The sequence below is a fragment of the Cornus florida genome, unplaced genomic scaffold (assembly GCF_030987335.1).
Source record: "Cornus florida cultivar Cherokee Brave unplaced genomic scaffold, ASM3098733v1 CherokeeBrave_3.0.0_Hap2_Chr10, whole genome shotgun sequence".
Lineage (NCBI taxonomy): Eukaryota > Viridiplantae > Streptophyta > Magnoliopsida > Cornales > Cornaceae > Cornus > Cornus florida.
In genome coordinates this window covers 54762094-54782536 of record NW_026775580.1, presented here as the reverse complement: position 1 = coordinate 54782536, position 20443 = coordinate 54762094, and the positions used below count along the sequence as shown (strand labels likewise).

Below are 20443 nucleotides of genomic sequence, written 5' to 3'. Positions count from 1 at the left end.
CTCATGTTTAACATCACAAGCAAAAATTTACAAACTAATCATGCTTCACAATATCAAGATTTTCATATAAGAAAATACATAGAAACTCACTAAAATCATAAGAATTCATAATTTAGACTTCCCCTACCTCAATGGAGCAAGCCAAACAAGGCCTTAGCAAGCCCCCCCAAATTTTGAAATTGTCCAAACCCTATTAATATGAGTGCCAAATGAAAGCCCCTTCCAAGCTCTCCAACTTCCCTACTTGCTCATGCTTAAAATCTCACCTTAACTCCCCAAATCAAAGCTTTTTCCATGGAAGACATATAAGTGTGCATATGTATGAATATAGAGAGAGAGATAGAAAAAGTGATGGAGAGAGAGGGGGTGTGTTCTGCCGAAATGAGAGGAAGAAGAAAGTGGTGGGTTTGTTTAGCTTTTGGATCCATGGCCATTAATGTGCCACTTATCACTAAATAGTTGATTTCTAATTTTGTGTAAAGTTACTATCTTACCCTCCTTCAAACCATACATTGCCTCATTTGCCCCATAAATATCTTCCTATATATATAGCCACACATACATGTATATGTATGTGAAATAACTATAATGCCCCTCACTTAAAATGAGAAAATTGGGAAAAGTTCCCAAGTCTGGAAATTGCCCTGACTTCCCAAAAATTCTAAAAATGATACCGTCACTTCTAATTGACTTAAATTTGATTAAAAATAAATAAATAAATTTCCAAAACCCTCGGCTCAATGAATAACCAAAAGGCCCCTTGGGGCCCACTTGGCACGCAAAACGAGGTCATGATTAAAATAATCCAGAAAAATTAAATAAATTCCCGAAAATATAAAATAGGAAAAATCAGTAACATTACAACCTAACTCACAATTATTTGACCAAATTTATCAAATTCTTTAAAGGTTAAGTATGAAGGACCTAATATGAACAAATTCAGAGCAAATGTGAGTTGGGACCAAGTTTGTATACCAAGACAGGCTGGTGCACTGGGCATTCAAGACATACAGTTATGGAACAAGGTAGCAACATTAAGACACTTGTGAAACTTTGTGCTCAAATGAATAAAAAAAGTTTGTGGAAGGGTTATATAGAGAGGTACCTAATCAAGCAGAGGATCATTTGGGAGATTAAAATACCAAATGAGTGCTCATGGTTTTGGAGGAAGTTGTTACATATCAGGCATTTGGCTCAACCCCTGATCAAGCACATAATTAACAATGGAACTTTTACCAATGTCTTTTATGATAACTGGTGTGATACCCCCGGATTTCTAAATGCGGGTTGGTCAGGCCCACACCCGAATATCCGAAGGTACAAAAAATAAACTGACAATAAATGAACACATAATACAAAAAGAATAAATAAAATGCGGAAATGAAAACTAGAATAATAATTAAATCTTCAAAAATAACATTCATTAAATAATGATCTCCTCTAATACCAATGATCCTCCAAAATACAACTTGGGAATCCATATTATGTGGACCCCTAGAAAATCCCAAACTGATATGAAGAATAGTGACAATTGTCTACATCTGAATACTGAAATATAAAGTAAAATCCTATGTAGATAATTCGGAAGAATGATAATGACTGGTCTTTGCTCTGTACACACAAAATCTACACCTCGTACTGACATAGACCTGCAAATAAATAGTGGGTCAGGCCCACAAATAAGTTCTTTCTACTACATCTAGCAAAGACCTAAAGAACGAATACATACTAGTCAACTCATGCAATAGTTACATAGTCTATATATATATATAGATACACACTAAAGACTCTCACTGGACTATAGAGCAAGTTCATCCTGATATTAGGCATCATGTAAGACACATAGGTAGTCATGAACACCGTCTACCAAGGCACACCACATCCTTTATATCCAACTATGCATCTAGGGCAATATAGCCTTCCTAACCATCGATCCTGAGAACTCAAGCTCATATCAAGGTACTTTCATATAGATATAAATTCATATCCTATCAAAATACAATAAAGTAAACAATCCGCTATAGTCTTTCAATGGTATGTCATCCACATGGTTCCATGACCTGACATGAAAAGATGAGACTTAACTTAATAGCTAGTCCATCTATAATATGCCCCCATATCCTGACAATGGTGCATTAATCCGAAACCATATCTTGACAATGGTTCCCACACAATCCAATAAATGATGCAAGTATATATGTATAATGACAATTGTGCAATAATCTAAAACCATGTAGAATGAGCACACTTATTCTCAAAGAAGTCGGCTCCTTCAACAACCGAGTGGACTCAATTGCGACTGAGTCAGCTCGTTCCTGCTACGGGTAGTCTTCTCCATTTTTCAGCCTCTGCAACTCCTTCGAACTCCATTGTTATGGGTCCTAAGCTTATGTTCTAAGTCCCAAACATCTCCAATAATTTATTTAAGACGATTATACATGTTTACAACAAGATTAATCAACAAATCATGCTTTCAATCACAAAATCATACAAAACACTAATACACACATATACATATATTTAGTTTCTATTTTGATCCGATTAAAACATGTAAACAGATTCATTAATCTTCTATAATCATCCTAAAGCTGTCCTAAACATATATTGAACCCGTAGATCAAAGAAGAGGAGTAGAACATAGAACTTGCCTTTAAGGATTTCGGATTGAAGCCCAACTCCTTTTTCTCCGGCCAACTCATCGACGCCGGCAGCCTTAGATGCCATCATCCTCCATTCTGCTACTCCGGTCTAAGCACACATGAACAGCTCTTTACTTTTTCTTAGGGTTTGACCTTCCTTCCTCCTCATGACCTCCATTTTCCTTCTCTCAACTCTCGGCTCTCTATTCCTTTCTAACCTCTGTTTACTCTTTCTCTCTCTCTAAATCTCACATAAAACAATCCCTCAAGTAAACACACACACACACGTATATAAGCTACACTATATAACCATAAACTAATCCTAATCCCAATCTAATTCATGTTCTGACTTAGAGGAAGAGAAAAAGAAATAAAAATAAATGTAGTATTAATAATTCTAACCAAACTTACTCTCTGATACGTAGCATATAAAAATAATAATATCATATATACCATATATATATATAACCAAAACTTTTATGTATTATTAATAAATAGTAATAATACATATCATAGTAATACACAAATATACACATTAATATAATAATAATAATAATAATAATGATAATAATAATATCCTATTATATATATATATATATATATATATATATATATATACGCAATCCATCTATATATACGCAACCAATATTCCATATATATATACGCAACCAATATAAATATATATATATATATATATATATAACCAATGCCCATGGATCGTAATCCTTACCTACCTAGGCTTTCTATTTAAGTAGTCATGAGACCCATTTAGTTGGTCCATTACTACTATCCAAATCCATTCCTTAATGATTAAAATAAAATAAAACGGACAATTAAACATTTGACTAACACATAAATATAAACAATTACACAATTAAGTCACATAGATCATATCACACAAGTACACACAAATAAAACACACAATACACATCAAACAATTAAATCATTTAAGCACATAACACATAAACACATAACCATATATGCACATAGCTACATAACCAAATAAAAATGAAATAAAATAAATAATTAAATCCCAATTATAGCTTTTTGAAAATTATGGGTATTAAACCTGGCTTCCATGTGGGCCTCTTTACTAGGTATGGAGCACTAACTCTTATCATAGGTAGAAATGACTCATCACAAATTTATGAAGGGATCACATCTCCTATCCTATGTAACGACCCGAACTTGTGGATTCCAAACACTGACCGGGTCTCTAAGCGGACCCATAAACACCAATGGTAAAATAGTTATTATGCACCTTACTATGTATTAAAAGTCATAATAAAGTTATACTGGTCGTTTATAACCATAATGGATCGTTAAATATTGGTAACTCTGACTTTGGTTCTGTCGGAGCTCTATGCTCACGAGGGGTAAAATAGTCATTTCAAGTTAAAACTATAAAATGAGATTGATACCAATGGATATGTGGCTCAAAATGCATCAATCTAGACTCAATAACGGCTTAATTTGGGTTAGAAATGACCAAGTTATGATTAATTAAAGTTTAGTCAATTTGAGTGATTTAGACGACCTCAAATTTTTCCAAGTCTGGGAAAATCGGATTGAAATCCGATTGATTGGACCAAGCGCAGATTTTGGAGGGCTTTCAAAATATTCTAAGTATGGAAAAATTCGATTGATCGGATTGAAATCCGATTGATCGGACTGAACCCAAAATGTGGACATGGGCTCCCAAGGGAGCTCTGGTTTGATACTACCTTGTAATTATAGTAATGTACATATTCATACAATTCAAAACTTGTCCTAAAACATCCACATACATAGATACATTGATAAACCAACCTCCATACATCATAATTAGTTCAAATTACATCATTAAACTTCATATCATCCCAAAACTTCAAGGTAGGAATATAGTTGTCATCCACATCACTTACATACCCAAATTATAAAAAATAACATCCCAAAAGAATAAATTTACAACTTTGAGACCCTTGAGTTTATATATACAATACTTTTTTACAAAAATACACGAATTATGGTTACTTTACAAAATAATCGTCATCGCTAAGCATTGATGATTTCGTCGAATACAACTACACTTGTGAGGGAACATCATCAACCACGTCCTTGCCATGACCTAAAAAATGTTAAAGGAATGGGTGAGCGCAAAAGCTCTGTATAAGATGCCTAAGTCACCCACTTTGGACTCCCTTGAGCTACACAACACACAATAGGGCTAAAAGAGAACCGGGATCATTCTTTAGGGAATCCATAGCATTTAAAACACAATCAATCACATCAACGGCCTTTTCACAACTTATCACAATTTTGCATGAAAATGTAATGTAATGTAATGCAATGCATAACCGTTCCCAAACTTGGTCTCTACCGACCTTAACTCACACCAAAAACCGCTAATTGACTTTACCGAGGCGAGATTGATTAGCTATCTCTGGGCTTTAAACCGACGACCATTCGAGGCCTAGTTATCAACGTTACGTGTCCTATAATCGACACGTGCTCCCTCTAGGTCAAAGTTAGTACCAAACTCGCCAAATCTGATCAATTTAACTTTATGATTGTGATGAAGTGAATTCACCTTTTCCCTTCCCGCCATGTCATGCATATGCTTTAATCTCATCAATTTAACTTTAATTTTATTTATATAGCAACAGTGGCATAAACATGGCATATTCTAGAAAACAAACACAGACATTGCATTTTCTATAATGTAATTACAAGCATGCTCATCATACAATTCACTTCATCACAATCATACTATCATTTTGATACAACTAAGCAATATTTCAAATAATCAATAACAAACATTTCATTAGCATAGGAAAGAACTCATCTATACATCATTTTCTAGCATGCTTTTTTAGCACATCATCATACTATCACCATTTTAACTCATAATTTCACATTAAAGAACGAAAATAAGAGAAATCATGGCATACTTGCTCAATAAAAGGCAAAGTTTGGACATTAGAAATACCTACCTCAATTATGCAAGTCAAACAAGCTTTAACGCAAGCCCTAATTCAAAATTCCTTAAACCCCTTTCAATATTGGAGTCAAATGATAGCCATTGCCAAGCTCTTTTACTTTCCCTTCTTGCCCTTCTTTAAATTCTCACCCTAACCCACTCAAATCTAAGCTTGAACAGTGGAGGACATATATGCATATAGATATAGAGAGATAAGGAGAAAGTTTAGAGAGAGAAAGGGGGTTAGCCAAATGGGGAAGAGAAGGGGGTTTGGCCCTTGTCTTCATTTTGTTTCCATGGCTCATATTGTGCAAAGTGTCAAGCTCCTAATGGTTATAACTCTAAGCCAAGTTACTAACATGCCTTACTTAACCCCTGCAATGCCATCGACGTCCTTATTTGTTTAAGTGCCATTGAGACAACGTTTGGATGCGGTCATTATATAAAGTACATTACTCTTTCACCACCACTTTCACCCTTAAAACAAGGTATTCACATAGTGCCGACTAAATAATGTCACACATAAATGTAACTCAATTCAACGTATTATTTATGTTATTATTTGATATTAAATGTATGCGGCAATTACACATAAATGTATTAACATGTTATTATTTGATTTTATGAAAGAACAAATACTTGGTAAAGTTTATATTAATTGCCACACTCGCCACCTTCACCATCAAAAGAAGGTATTGATCACATAGTGCTGAATAACTAATATCACACATAAATTTAACCCAAAAAAATTGGAGATACTAGTCGACACCTAAGGACCAGACGTCGACCGAAAACTCCCAATCAGTCGATGCGTAGACACTTCAAGTCAACTGAGTCCTGTATACATGAAAAAAAAAAAAAAAAAAAAAAAAATCACACTCGCCACCTTCACCATCGAAAGGAGATATTCACATAATGTTGGATAACTAATGTCGCACATAAATCTAGCCCAAAAAATTGAAAATACCGATCGACACCTAAGGACCATACGTCGACCGAAAGCCCCCAACTGATCGACGTGTAGCCACTTCATGTCGACCGAGTCATGTAAACATGGAAAAAAAAAAAAAAAAAGGTTATGACTCTTTTCATTATTTTGCTAAACATCAAGAATTTTTTATGCTGTCTAAAGTTAACAAAAACGACTTTAACCTTGGGATGGAACTCTTTAAATTAACTTATGACAATGATTTTTATAATGCTCTATTTTTCTGTGATAAAATTTAACTTTAAATAATAACATAAATAATATATTGAATTGAGTTATATTTATGTGTGACATTATTTAGCCGGCACTATGTGAATAACTTGTTTTGCGGGTGAAAATGGTGATGAGGGAATAAGCTACTTTGTGTAATTGAAGCATCCAAATGCGGTCTTGATGACACTTAAACAAATAAGGGCGTGGCCAAATATAGGCCAAATAATGTGCACCACATGGGACAGCAACAAAGTGACTCAAGAGGATTTGCTCCCGCCTATGAACCTTTACAACACTATCTCTATTCATTGTGATATCTCCAACTTACCATTGCCGAACCTGTTGTCTGAAGACCTTATCCAACGGACTCCATCACCCACAAAGACATACTCACTCAAGCACACCCTCCTTGCAATCTCTCAACCATTTCCAAATACCCATAAACTAGTATGGTTCAAACAGTTAATCCTAAAACATTCCTTCTTTTTGTGGCTAGCAATCCAAGGAAGACTATCAACACAAGACAAGCCTTCGATGGAGTTCACAATGCAACCTAATGTGTGCGCTCTACGTCTTAGTGCAGCAGATAGTCATGAACATATCTTCAATCAATGTTCATACTCGCAGGGGCGGAGCCAGTGTATGCCCGAGGGGCACGTACCCCCTGACTTGTCCCCACTTGCTATAATACATATACTAAATTTATATATTTTTACATGTGTATATGAAAAAAATCAAATAATGGCCCCCCTCCCCCCCCCCCCCCCCCCCCTAAAATTTTTATTTTCTAAAATTATCTTTTAAATTTTGTATTTCTTCTCTTTTTTACTCTTTAAGTTCATTTAATTTCCTTTTAAAAAAAAAGTCAAATTTTTCTTTTTGAATCAAACTCCAATTATTTTCCCTTTCAAATTCTCTCATTTTTCTTTCCTTTTTATTATTTATTTTTTTGGTTAACTATTTATCTATCTTAAATTACTCATTGATTAACATATTATTTTGAGTAATTTTTCTTCTTTGTCTCTTGATTTATAGAATCTATATTTATATCGTGATTATTGATTTTTTTTTTTTTTTTTTTTACACTATGCCCCCTAAATTTAATTTCTGGCTCTGCCCCTGCATACTGAAATTTATTTGGAATGCTCTGCTGCATAAATGTGGGTTTTACACAAACCCTAATTTATGGCAAGAGTTCCTGATTTGGGCTTCCTCAAATTGGAAGCAAAAATTCATTCAGCAGGATCCTCACTTGGAAGTTCATGCTGGCAAGTTACGCTTATCATGTTTGGAGAGAAAGAAACGACATGATTTTTAGGAATAAATGCTTACCCCCATTACAAACTCCATGCAATTGTCAATTCAGTGATATTGAAACTCTTCTCGATCATGAAGTGTAATTGTCCATACGCAGAATAAAGCAATCTTCCGAGCTCTTTTTACGAACCAGACAACACGAACCCCTTCTTCTCCATCCCCTCATAAACCTGACACCATAACCACCATAGATAAGCTCTCAACCACCTCCAACACCAGTGGCCTTCTTGAACTTCTTGATGTGTTCCCGCCCATGTATATGGGAAGATTGTGGAATTTACCTGGACTTCACCTTGGGCTTTTGATGATGTTGTCATCTGGGGCCTGTTTTCTTTTCTGGGCTTTGGACATTAGCTTGGCTGATTCGGATTTGTACCTTTTGGGCGGAAACACATCAACAAGTTCAATAAGGACCTCTTAGCATTTATTTATTTTTATAACGACTAAGTAAAAAAATTAGGATTAATTACACTGGCAACCTATATACAATTTGCTTTTAGGTAACACTCATAAAAATGTTAGTAACAAGGCTCTGAAACAAAAAAAATCACTGATCTAAATTATAATTATTATTATCAACAGAAGTAAGGAGCTTGATGTTCTATTGGGCTTGCTTGGGTTAGCTCCGAATTTGACAAGTACCATGGGCTGATCCTATAATGGCCCAATTTTAGAACCCCAAATTCTTCAACAAAATGAAAACAGTTCGTTCTCACGGTTTGGACTGATTCAAGAAAACCGGCCATACACTTTGGATCTTCTCCCTACCAATTCACTTGTCTGTTTTGCAATCATTGCCATTTGTTCTTATAGTTTGCATCGAGTCTTTGGCATCCAGACTGTCTTCTTCTTCCTCTACAGCTTTGTCTTTGTTTGACTTCTTAACGTATAGCTCACTCCCACCCCATACCCAAAACATTGGGTAAACTATCCCTTGCTTCTCTCTCTAAAACTCTGTTTCTCTCTCTAAAGCAATCCCCATGGAACTCAATGACAATAAAGATGATACCACTCTTGTTAATCTTGAAACTGCGTGTTTTGACCTCAAGAACCTCCTTCAAAACTCTGCTAGTATGGAGACAAGTCTGGGAAAGATGGACAAGAAATTTGATAGTTTGCAAGAAACACTAACCACAGCCTCAAGAAGCTTGGCTCCTCTGCAGTCCATGTCCATCGCCGCGAAAGCTATGGATGCAAAAATCAACCGTGCTGTTTTGCCTGCTCTTTCACTTCTGGACAGCTTCAGACTCTCGGAGTCTCTCCAACGCAAGCTTCTCGACATTTCCTCCAAGTTATCCAACGAGACAAAGCCTAAAAAGAGGCTCAAACGCCTCAAAAAGTATGTGGAATGTGTGGACAAACTGAAGACGGCGATTGATTCTATTAGTCAAGAATGTGAGCCGGCCATTCAGAAGCTTCAGGAGGTGGTGGAGTTCTTGAGTAGGACTAAGGCTACCGATCAGTATAGGAGGCATAGATTGAGAGAGACCTTGATGACTCTGAAAGCGCTGTATGAGTCAGAGGTTGATGCTATGAGGTTTGATGGGTTGCTTGATGAAGCTTTACTCAATCTGCAGGATGAGTATGAAAGTTTATTGCAGCGATTGAAGCATCAGAATATTGGGGAGGCGCAAGATGATGATACAGCTGAGATTATGGCTTCTGATTTGGGTACGGAATTGGAGGTTGAAGTTCTCAAACAAATATCGGAGACTCTTGCTGCCAATGATTGTTTGGATATATGTATCGATATCTTTGTGAAGGTGAGTGTAATCTTTCCTCCAATACCTGTTATCAGTAGATAATTACTTGTTTCCTGTGAGATCATGAAGTTTAAATTTGTGAATGAGCACATATTACAAGGATATTGCAGAATTAATGTACAATATAAGATTATGAATAGGAATACGCATCTTAGTACGCTTATTAGACATATACATAATAAACATATCTAATAACTTAATCAGTTTATAATTAACATGAAAATTCTTCAAAACATGTGATGAATTACTAATGATGCATATCATGCATGTTTGAAATTTTATGTTAAAACAAAAACACCGTTCATCCTAGAAATTAGATGCATGTATGTCAAATGAGTATTTAGTTGTTCAGATATGTCATTGAGCTTGAAGATTTTGACAAATTCAACTCTCATATATATTTTCATATTCAATTCAAATACACAAACCCAAATCCATGTTACACACATAACATCAAGCATTCTTGGAATTACACCATTAATCAAATGATCATCAACATATTGCTTTGGAACTACTAATTCAGATTAATCACTATATTGAATTGGAACTACTATTTCTAGCTTGTGCTTCCTTCTCTTGTTCAGCTCTAGTCTATATTTCACTCGGAGTCCACTGTAAAGAACCAACTGTTGTGTCCGGATATCCCATTATCAGAAGAGTGGAGAATCTGGTGGTAGAGACTACGAATTCAGACTCATGGGCATCACAGCCCCTTTGTGAGTGTTTGAAGAGACTGAATTCAGACTCCAAATCATTATGTATATACCCTTTTCTTCTTGTTGGCATTGAAATGCAGAGTTAAAGTTGGGGCTCATAACATACAGACAATGGGACATCCCAGTCAGAAATTAAAGTACTATATTAGACAGTAACCATGCTAACCAACAGAATATAGCTAGTATTTGATCAATTGAACAGTTGGTTGCAGTTACATACCTCGTGTCTTAGGAAACATATCTGATACCTTGCACTTGGGAAACATATCTGATAACTTGAATGAGTTTATAATGATCATGAAAATTCTTCAAACCAATTGATGTACTAATGATGCATGACATGCAAGTTTAAATCTTAATGCTAAACAAAAACACCGTTTATAGTTTCTTTTTTTTCCCAGCCATTTATCCTTGAAAGTAGATACATATATACATATATGAATATGTACAAATGTACAATGAATATTTAGTCGTGCATATGTGTTGTTGATCAAATTCAACGCTCACATATTTTTCATATTCGAACACATAAACCCGAATCCAATTATCCAGGTAACACATATTAAAACCAAGCATTCTTGGAATTACACCATCAATCAATTGAGCATATTGCTTTGGAACTACTAATTCGGATTCATCACTATATTGAATTGGAACTACTATCTATATAGTGTGTCTAGCTTGTGCTTCCTTCTCTCGTCCTCTCCTGCAATTTTCATCTCTTAGTCCAAATTTTTACTCACAATCCACTCTATAAATAGTGTCCGGATAAACCTTTTTTTTTTTTTTTTAAATATTGGCAAGAGACTCGCTCACACACCAACTATACCCTAAGGGGACTTAAACCCTCGACCTTGGAAGGTGAGAAACCACTAGTCTACTGTCCTTGGTGCAGAGAGTGTGAATGTGGACTCCAAATCATTTTCCTTATTAGAAATAGATCATAATGTATATACCCTTTTCTTCTTGTTGGCATTCAAACGCAGAATTAACTTAGCTAAGGTTAGGGGCTCATAACAGACAGACCATGGGACATTGTAATGCATGCATAATAAATTTCTTTGAAGTGAAATGCTGAAGTCAGAAAGTACTATATATAGACACAATCTAGCTAGTATTTGATCAATTGAACAGTTGGTTCTGTTACATACCTTGTGTTTTCCCAAACAGTCCCTGAAGTTGCAATCTTTTTTATTCATTCACAGGTGAGGTACAAAAGAGCAGCTAAAGCACTAATGAGACTAAACCCAGACTACCTCAGAACATACACTACAGAAGAGATCGACGAAATGGAATGGGAAACCTTAGAGACGGCAATAACCCTTTGGATTCAACACTTCGAACTGGCAATCAAAACCGTCTTCGTATCCGAAAAGAAGCTCTGCAACCAAGTTCTGGGTAACCTCATGGACGGAGTCGTATGGCCGGAATGCTTCGTCAAGATCGCCGACAAGATCATGGCCGTCTTCTTCAGGTTCGGAGAAGGCGTAGCCAGGAGCAACAAAGAGCCTCAAAAACTCTTCAAACTCCTCGACATGTTCGACTCGCTTGAAAAGCTCAAAACCCAATTCTCAGAAATCTTCCAAGGCGAAGCCGGAGCTGATATCTGTCAACGATTCAGAGAACTCGAGAAACTCCTCGTCCACGCTTCCACCAGAGTGTTCTGGGAGTTCGGTCTCCAGATAGAAGGCGACCAAGACGGCCTCCCTCCGCCGCCAGACGGCTCCGTCCCGAAACTCGTCCGGTACGCCATTAACTACCTGAAATACCTCACCGCCGACGCTTACAGCCTCCCAATGGCGGAAGTTCTCCGAACAGAGCAAATGTGGAAAGCTGGGATTCTTTCAAAACCCGAAACGGATGAGAATTTACTAAGAGACGCAATATCAAACACCTTGGAGGCACTCCAAAGGAACGTGGAATCGAAGAGGGTTCGTTACAAAGACAAAGTGGTTTCTCACATATTCACCATGAACACATACTGGTACATTTACATGAGAGCCAGAAACACAGAGCTTGGGAAGCTATTGGGTGAACAATACATGAAGAAGAGGTACAAAGTCGCAGCTGAACAGTCAGCCTACAATTACCAGAAACAAGCCTGGGTGTCACTGGTGCGAAACCTAGACAGAGAAGAGCTGCAGAGGGTTAACAAGGAAGCCATTGGAGCTCTGGTGAGAGTGAAAATGGAGGCGTTCAAGAAGGGTTTTGAAGAGATTTCGCAGAGGCATCGAAGCAGTTACAGTATACCAGATGGGGATTTGAGAAAGCAGATGAGAGAGGCTACATTGAATCTTGTTGTGCCTGTTTATACTGAGTTCGTGAGCTCGTACTCGTGGGTTTTACAGGGGAAGTCTTATTGGTCGCCGGAGACGATGAAGGGGTTGGTGGGCCAGATTTTCGGCGGTGGTGATCGGGTGGGGACCTTGCGGCGAATTGATTCGAATGATCGGACGGAGGGGAGGCACTCGGTGTCGGTGGAAGGGTCTCGTGAGATCAGAGATTTTCGACGGTCCAGATCAAATGCTAGTAATGCATCAAAGCAGTGAAGTTCGGTTTGGTAGTTACATTTTCAAATTGTGTGGGTCCAAATTTATCTTGACCATAAACCAGTTCGAGAAATGTGGAGTTGGATTTGTGAATCGATGTTAAAGAGTGCTGGAGTGAGAACTGTATAGACTTGTTTGGTGTTTGTTGAGAAATTATCAGATGCTCGGGATACATTTATTTATGTGTCACTTTATAACTAATCGGGATCAATCAATGATTTTGAATTCTATTGTAATAATTTTTCGTGTTGGGGGCATATGGCATTGAAAAAATCTAATATAATTTTAAATTATAGGTTAATGGTACACAAATTTTTTGAGTTTACAAAAGCATTGTGAAAATTATTTTAAAAAACAAAACACAAGAAAGAGAACTTTACTTGTTTGAGTTGACAATCAAATTTGATCTTGAGGTTTGGTAAAGTTGAAATTTGAGTATAAGCTTACATCAAATATTACGAACTAAGCTAATTTTAGGTTGCACTCTCAAACTCATTTTGCCATTTTGGAGTCTGAGCTAACTTGAATTTGAGGTTAAAATTAATTAAAAATATTTATAAAAAATAATAGTTTGTAAGGACTAAATGACGTCAATGACATATTTAAATTTGTGTAAAAATACAATTTTATCTCTAATTTTTTTAATGCATTTTATTGTAAAATATCAAAAAAAAATTAAATAAATAAAAATAAATAAATAAGGGCCACCAACATCAAGAACAGTAGTCAATACCATAATTAGAGCACTGGTCTTCATCTTAATGTTTCCGCTTATGGGGTCGTCCTCTTCATCTCAATTTGTACAGAGAATAGTGGGACATAAATAGAGGGAAGGGAAACAGAGTACCGGTTGTACTATTACTAGTTGATTCTTCTATTCGCATTTCTTTTGTTTTGTTGATCATGTTGTGGTAATGAATGCGAATCTTTGTAAATGGTGGATGGAAATGGAAGAGAGAATTACAATTCCTTTCTTCTAAAGATATCATATTTGTTAATTTTTTGTTGACTGGGTAACTAATCTTTTTGTTTGCTCTTCCAAAAAAAAAAAAAATTCCTTGAACATTTGATCTTCATTTCATATCTTTAATCAATTTACTTCTTGATTATATGTGTGTACATAATATATATACACATAAAAAATATAATAAATTTGTACTCACACATCCTGAGGTTTGGGTTAACACCATTTAGCGGACGGTCAACGTACTAGCTTATATTGACACTCTTTGAAATTTCAAAATCTTGTATGCACACCCTTCCCAACCTTAAAAAGACTTAAAAACCCTTTAATTAGTATCAACAATTCATTTTTAATTAAAAAATTACCTCAATACCCTTTACCCATTAATCACCCTCTCCTTCGTCCCCTATTCCCAAACGCAGATCCCCACCCCTTCTCTCTCTGCACCCACTGCTCTTCTCAGTGACGGAACCAGGATTTCAAGTGAGGGGGGGGGGCCCACTGCCAAAAAAAAAAAATAATACGGAGTATATATATATATATATATATATATATATATATATAACAACTATTAAATTCAAAAAGACAAAGAAGAAGAAAATTGTTAAAATATAAAAGGAAAGAAAAATGAAAGAACTTTAATAGAAAATAGTTAAAAAGTTTCAATTGAGGAAGAGAAATTTGACTTTTTCTACTAAAGAAATTTAAGGAATGTGAAAAATAAAAGAGAAAATAAAGAAAAAATACGAATATAATTTTAGGAACTACAAATTTAAGGGGGGCACAATATAAATTTTTTCATATATATGGAAATTTTTTTAAAAATTACCATATATAATATAGGTTGCTGGCAACTCAGGGGGGCACGTGCCCCCCCTAGGCCTTTATTGGCTTCGTCCCTGCCTCTCCTTAACCACATTTGCAGCCACCATCTCCACAACCACAACCGTCGCCATCATCTCCTCCTCAACCACAACCTTCGCCATCATCTCCCTCCTCAACCACAACCGCCGCCATCATCTCCCTCCTCTACCACAACCGCAACCACAACCTCTGCCATCATCTCCCTCCTCAACCACAACCGCCACCATCATCTCCCTCCTCAACCATAATTGCCGCCATCATCTCCCTCCTCAACCACATCCGCGACCACCATCGACCCCGATCTGAATCTTCAACGCATCGAGGATGTCTCGATCACCACCGTCGTCGAAGAGAAGAAGATGTTGCCCTTGTAATTGATGGCATTGAGCGATGATAGTTGGTGACTGGTGTGGCGGCGGCAGATTCGACGATCTTGGCCTGGTCGAAGTTGGTGACTTCGACAATTGCTCCACTGCGAAGTTGGGGTGGTGGTGTGGGTGTGACAGTGGTAGTGGCGTTGGTGGTATGGTTTTCTTGGTGGTGTGTGTGGCGGCAGTTATGGTAGTGTGTGAGGTCAGAGTCCGATTGGTGGTTGTGTGGGTTTGGAGGTGGTTGCGGTGTGTATGGGTATGACTGTGGTCGTGGCGTTGTATGTGTAGCTGCGGCCGTGGCGTTGTGTGTGTAACTGTGGTGGTGTGGGAGGCGGTGGTTGTGGCGGTGTGTGTTTGTGTGTGGGTGTGGCGGTGGTTGAGAGGGGATTATAGGGTTATTTTTGTCAATTATAATGTCTTATATGTTTTTAAGGATAAATATGACTTTTGAAACCTCACGGGATGTCAATGTAAACTAGTTCGTTGTTCGTTGAATGGCGTTAATCCAAACCTTAGGGGGTTTGCGTACAATTTACCCTAAAAAATAATTGTGAATTTACAAGGTCAAAAAGGTATTCAAGTCATTTTAATCATTTTTGTAAGTCAACATAAAATAAAAAAGGTAGCAATGTGTAATAGGTGTGCGCTTGCCCATTTACCCAAAAGCTTGAACTGTTGGGTAGTGCTGCATACCTACCCATTTATACCCATATTACTTCCCATCCGGATCCGATGTGGGACAAGTCTCCCCTTGTAACATTCTCCCCCACCCGAACTCGCAACGCCCTCGTTGCGGTCGGGCCACCCTGCCTACCCGGGGTGGCTCACCCGGAAGCCTTTCAGGTCGGGTGCTTAGCGTGACACCAGATCAAAGAACAGGTCTGGCTCTAATACCAACTGTAACGGGTAGGAACTTGCCCATTTACCCAAAAACTCGAACTGTTTAGTAATGCTGCATACCCACCCATTTATACCCATATTACTTCCCATCTGGATTCGATGTAGGACAAGTCTCCCCTTGTAACATAATGTTATTGTACATGCAAAAAGTGCTCTGACACCGCTGAGTAAGTGAAAAAGGCAATATTTGATCAAACTTAAAAAGGGTGAAATTAACCCTAAATATAATTGTAACTCTGGTCAAATGTGAGCCGCACTTGATTCAACTACTCATGTGCATTTGTTGCAACTATATTTCTAAATTTAATATTCTTCATTTAATGAGCTTTGAATTCCAACTAAAACTGGGACTAGTTTGTTTAGTAAACCAGTTCAAAATTCAAATTGAAGTAATTAAGCTGGCCTGAGTTGTTTGAGGACAACTGGACTCATTTTGCAACTTCCCTATATCAGTTAGGTAATTATAGTTAAAAGTCAAATTTCTTTAAAAGTTTAGTCACATTATTTCTTTAGCATAATATAGCTAATTGTATGGTTTAATAACAATCACCTTCTAATGCAAATTTTTTTTTTTTTTTTATTTCATATGTTTGATTACGAAGGGTAAATTACATTTAACCCTCCTTGATTTGTAACATTTTGCAGTAAACTCTTTTTAATTTTTAATTTTTATCAAAAAAACCTCTTCAACTAATCAGAGGGTTAGTTTTACTAAAATACCCTCACCAAAATTCAGGAGTGAGTTTATTGCAATTCGACCAATTGTGTGAATTTAGATAAAATATATTTTTTTCTATTTTAAATAATAATATTTGAACTTATATTTTTTCCCACTATACTTTTAATTAAAGAATATTATAAGAAATAAAAATAGAAATAGAAATTTATAATTTTGAATGCAATTAAATGTTATTTCTTTAGCATATGTCTAGCTTAGCTAAATCCTGCCTCCTTAATTCTTTTTGGTTTCTATCAACCAAACAAAATAAGAGAAAAGCCCATTAGTTTATGCCATTCAAATTTTTTTTGTAATTAAAATTTATTTTTGTCAATCTAATTTTTTTTTTTTTAATTAAATGTTCATCTCATAATCATATACTTATATATACGCATTGTATTAAAAAAAAAAAATAGTATATATAATATATAATATGAGTAAACATATAAGATTTGAAATTATATGTAGTTACACTCATAACTATGAATTTTATTTTATTTTATTTTATTTTATTGATATTTTTCTTTAATTAAAATATGGTGCTGCATGCAACATAAAATGTAAGTTCAAATATTATTCAAAAAAAAAAAATTTAAACTAAATTCACATAATTGAGCAAATTGCATAAAATTTCCCTTTGGTGGGAGTATTTTTGGCAATAAGTTAAAAATAAACCAATTTTTTGAAAAAATAATTTTGAAGGAAGGTTTATTACAAATGCTATGAACACATAATTGAGTGAATTGCATAAAATCCCCCTTTACTTGGTGGGGGTATTTTTGGCAATTAGTTAAAAAAAAATACAAATCTTTTGAAAAAATAAATTTTAAGGAGGGTTTATTACAAACACTACGAATTGAGGTAATAGGCCCCACTAATTCTTTTATTTTTTATTTTTTATTTTTTTAAAAGTATTGTATAATAGTAATTTTTCCTTTTTGTGAATTATATACCTATGAAAAATAATGTTAAAACCTAAGTTATATCTTAAAGGGAAAATTCTATTTAAAATAAGGTCAAAATTTTATAATATAAAATTAACTTATTGCAAACGTTGAATACTTCAAGTTAGTCTTTGAAAATTCACATATTTGAATTAGAATTAAAATAAAAGAAAAACTAATATGATGTTTGAACTAATATGATGTTGAATTCTAATTTAAGAACTCGATTTCATAATCCGAATGAACAATCCGAGTGATCCAATTAGTTCAAGAAGACCCGCTAAACATTCTAAATTGCAATTGGACTCCATTTGTAATGTCATTGCCGTTAGTAAACTTTGAAACTAAGGATAAATAATACGAACACCAACATTTGTTGTCACTTTTTTATATTTTAAAATAAAAAGTTAAGAGTTTAAATTCTCGTGATTGCGGTGTGTTAGTTACTTATCAATATAATTTATTAAAAATAATAATAATATAAATAATAGTATAATACATCACAACCCTTCTATGTTTATCAATATAGACATGCTCTCTTAAGGCATTTCTCATGCAACTGAATCGGTCTTCTACTTGCAGCCATATTACGTATTACATCTTAAGTGGCAATTCCCACGAAATCTCCATTAAGAAATTATAATGAATTATTTAATTTTTTTTATAATTATATAGTATTATTTTGCCAATGCCATATGATATGACCTATACAATAAATAAATTCAATTTTCATATTAAGACATTCGGTCCTGCACCCTCTCTGCTGCATTTCTATTCTGCAATTGGGAAGAAGGCATGGATCATTGTGTCAGGTAGTACACAGTCAGTTTAGAGTGCATTAATTATTTTAAAAATATACTTAAATTAGAATTAAAAATTCTATAGACAAAACACAATGGTCCAACGAATCAAATATAATATAATTATTTTAAATATATATTTGCACCGAAAAATTTAGCAGAATTGTTTTATAATATTTTATTCATCATTAATACATAAATGAGATAAAAAAGTAGAGGGTCCACTTTCTTATATTTGATATTCATTAACCAAGATTTAACAATTTTGTCTAACTCTTCAATGCAGAGATATTATTATTCTTATTTTTTATATACATGTATGTGTTTTTATTATCAGTGGTATTTCCACCTATTTTAAAGTAGACTATCAAATTTTCTTGAACAAGTCAATGTTGTCAAAAAAAAAAAAATATTGATATCTTTAGTTTTTTTTTTTTTTATAAGGGCAATGACATAAGTATAAATGAGTAAGTATATAATACTATCCAACAATTTGAAATTTTGAGTAAATGGGTAAATGCTCACTTATTACAATTGGTATCAAAATCAGACTCAGTTTCGGTTGAGTCCGACAACAATGATGGTGTTTCATGAGTTCAAGTGGGAGAGATAAAAAGTGACATGTATATAAATAGGTGAATAAATGAATAAGCGCTCAATCATTAATATTACTAATATTAATCCATTCAAAGAACCATTAGTCAACCCTATTCTAGATCCGCCCTTCCCAGTGACTGCATTACTTTTCAAATTTTCCCTCTTTTTTTTTTTTTTTTTGCTAAATATCTAGTTTCAATCTTCAAAACATATCAGCAATACTTGTCAAATCCACTTCCATGTGCAATCTTCAAAACATATCAGCAATACTTGTCAAATGCACTTCCATGTGCCATGTAGTCGCCATAGACTTTATTAGTTTCCGGATTGAGACCGACCATTCACGGTACTGTTGGAGTGGGTCCCATGTTTGGGTCGCACATCAAATATCTCTATTCAATCCGAATCTAAAAGAGTATTTCTTTTTTTTCTTTTTTTTTTAAAGTTACGAAATGTAATAGACTTATTTAGTGGTTTGATCTATCAGACAATTTGATGGATATATCGTATCAGTTATGAATTTTTTTTTATTTTTTATTTATTGTAATTTGATTTTGTAAAAAAATAAATTAATATTAAAAGAAAAGGAAATTTAGATCTTTATTCTTTGTAAAAGAATTTTAAAAAAAGTGTAAGAGAAAATAATTATGAAATATTTTGATGACATACATTATAAATATTATATATTATAACTTAATAATAAATATTTAAAATATTATATAATATGTTATGTTGAATAGAATTAACGATAATTCATATTTGATTTGTTTAATTAATTAATTATTAAATATAAATTATTAATAAATTATTAGACTAAGTTTTACCTAATTATGGATTGAATTCGGATAAACACGCAGAAACTTTTGTCAATGAGGAGCTTTTGGGGGCGCGAATCCTCTATAGTGTGGTTCCTATACAGTTTCTTACAGTAGCTTTTAAATGGTTCATATATGGCCACATCATTATGCGTGTTTATCCGAATGATGTGGCCATATATGAACCACTTAAATAATAAAGGTTGTTGACAACTAAATTAACAAAATAAACCTTTTTCACCTTTAAAATAAGGTATGCACATAATACAGATTAAGTAATATCACATATAAACGTAACTCAATTCAACATATCATTTATATTATTA

The 20443-nt window shown here is 34.8% G+C and overlaps 1 protein-coding gene across 1 annotated transcript; it reads left to right on the top strand.

The window, feature by feature from the left end:
- Positions 1–8922: 8922 nt before the first annotated feature.
- On the top strand, positions 8923–13390 carry LOC132279254 (exocyst complex component EXO70I-like). Its single transcript, XM_059781186.1, has 2 exons — positions 8923–9879; positions 11801–13390. Exons 1-2 carry the CDS (start codon positions 9097–9099, stop codon positions 13142–13144), a joined length of 2127 nt encoding a protein of 708 aa, XP_059637169.1. The 5' UTR covers positions 8923–9096; the 3' UTR covers positions 13145–13390.
- Positions 13391–20443: the final 7053 nt, after the last annotated feature.

Coding starts and splice junctions, on each gene's coding strand:
- LOC132279254 (XM_059781186.1), top strand. CDS start 9,097: ATGGAACTCAATGACAATAAAGATGATACCACTCTTGTTAATCTTGAA. Junction 9,880..11,800: donor GTATCGATATCTTTGTGAAG/GTGAGTGTAATC, acceptor ATTCATTCACAG/GTGAGGTACAAAAGAGCAGC.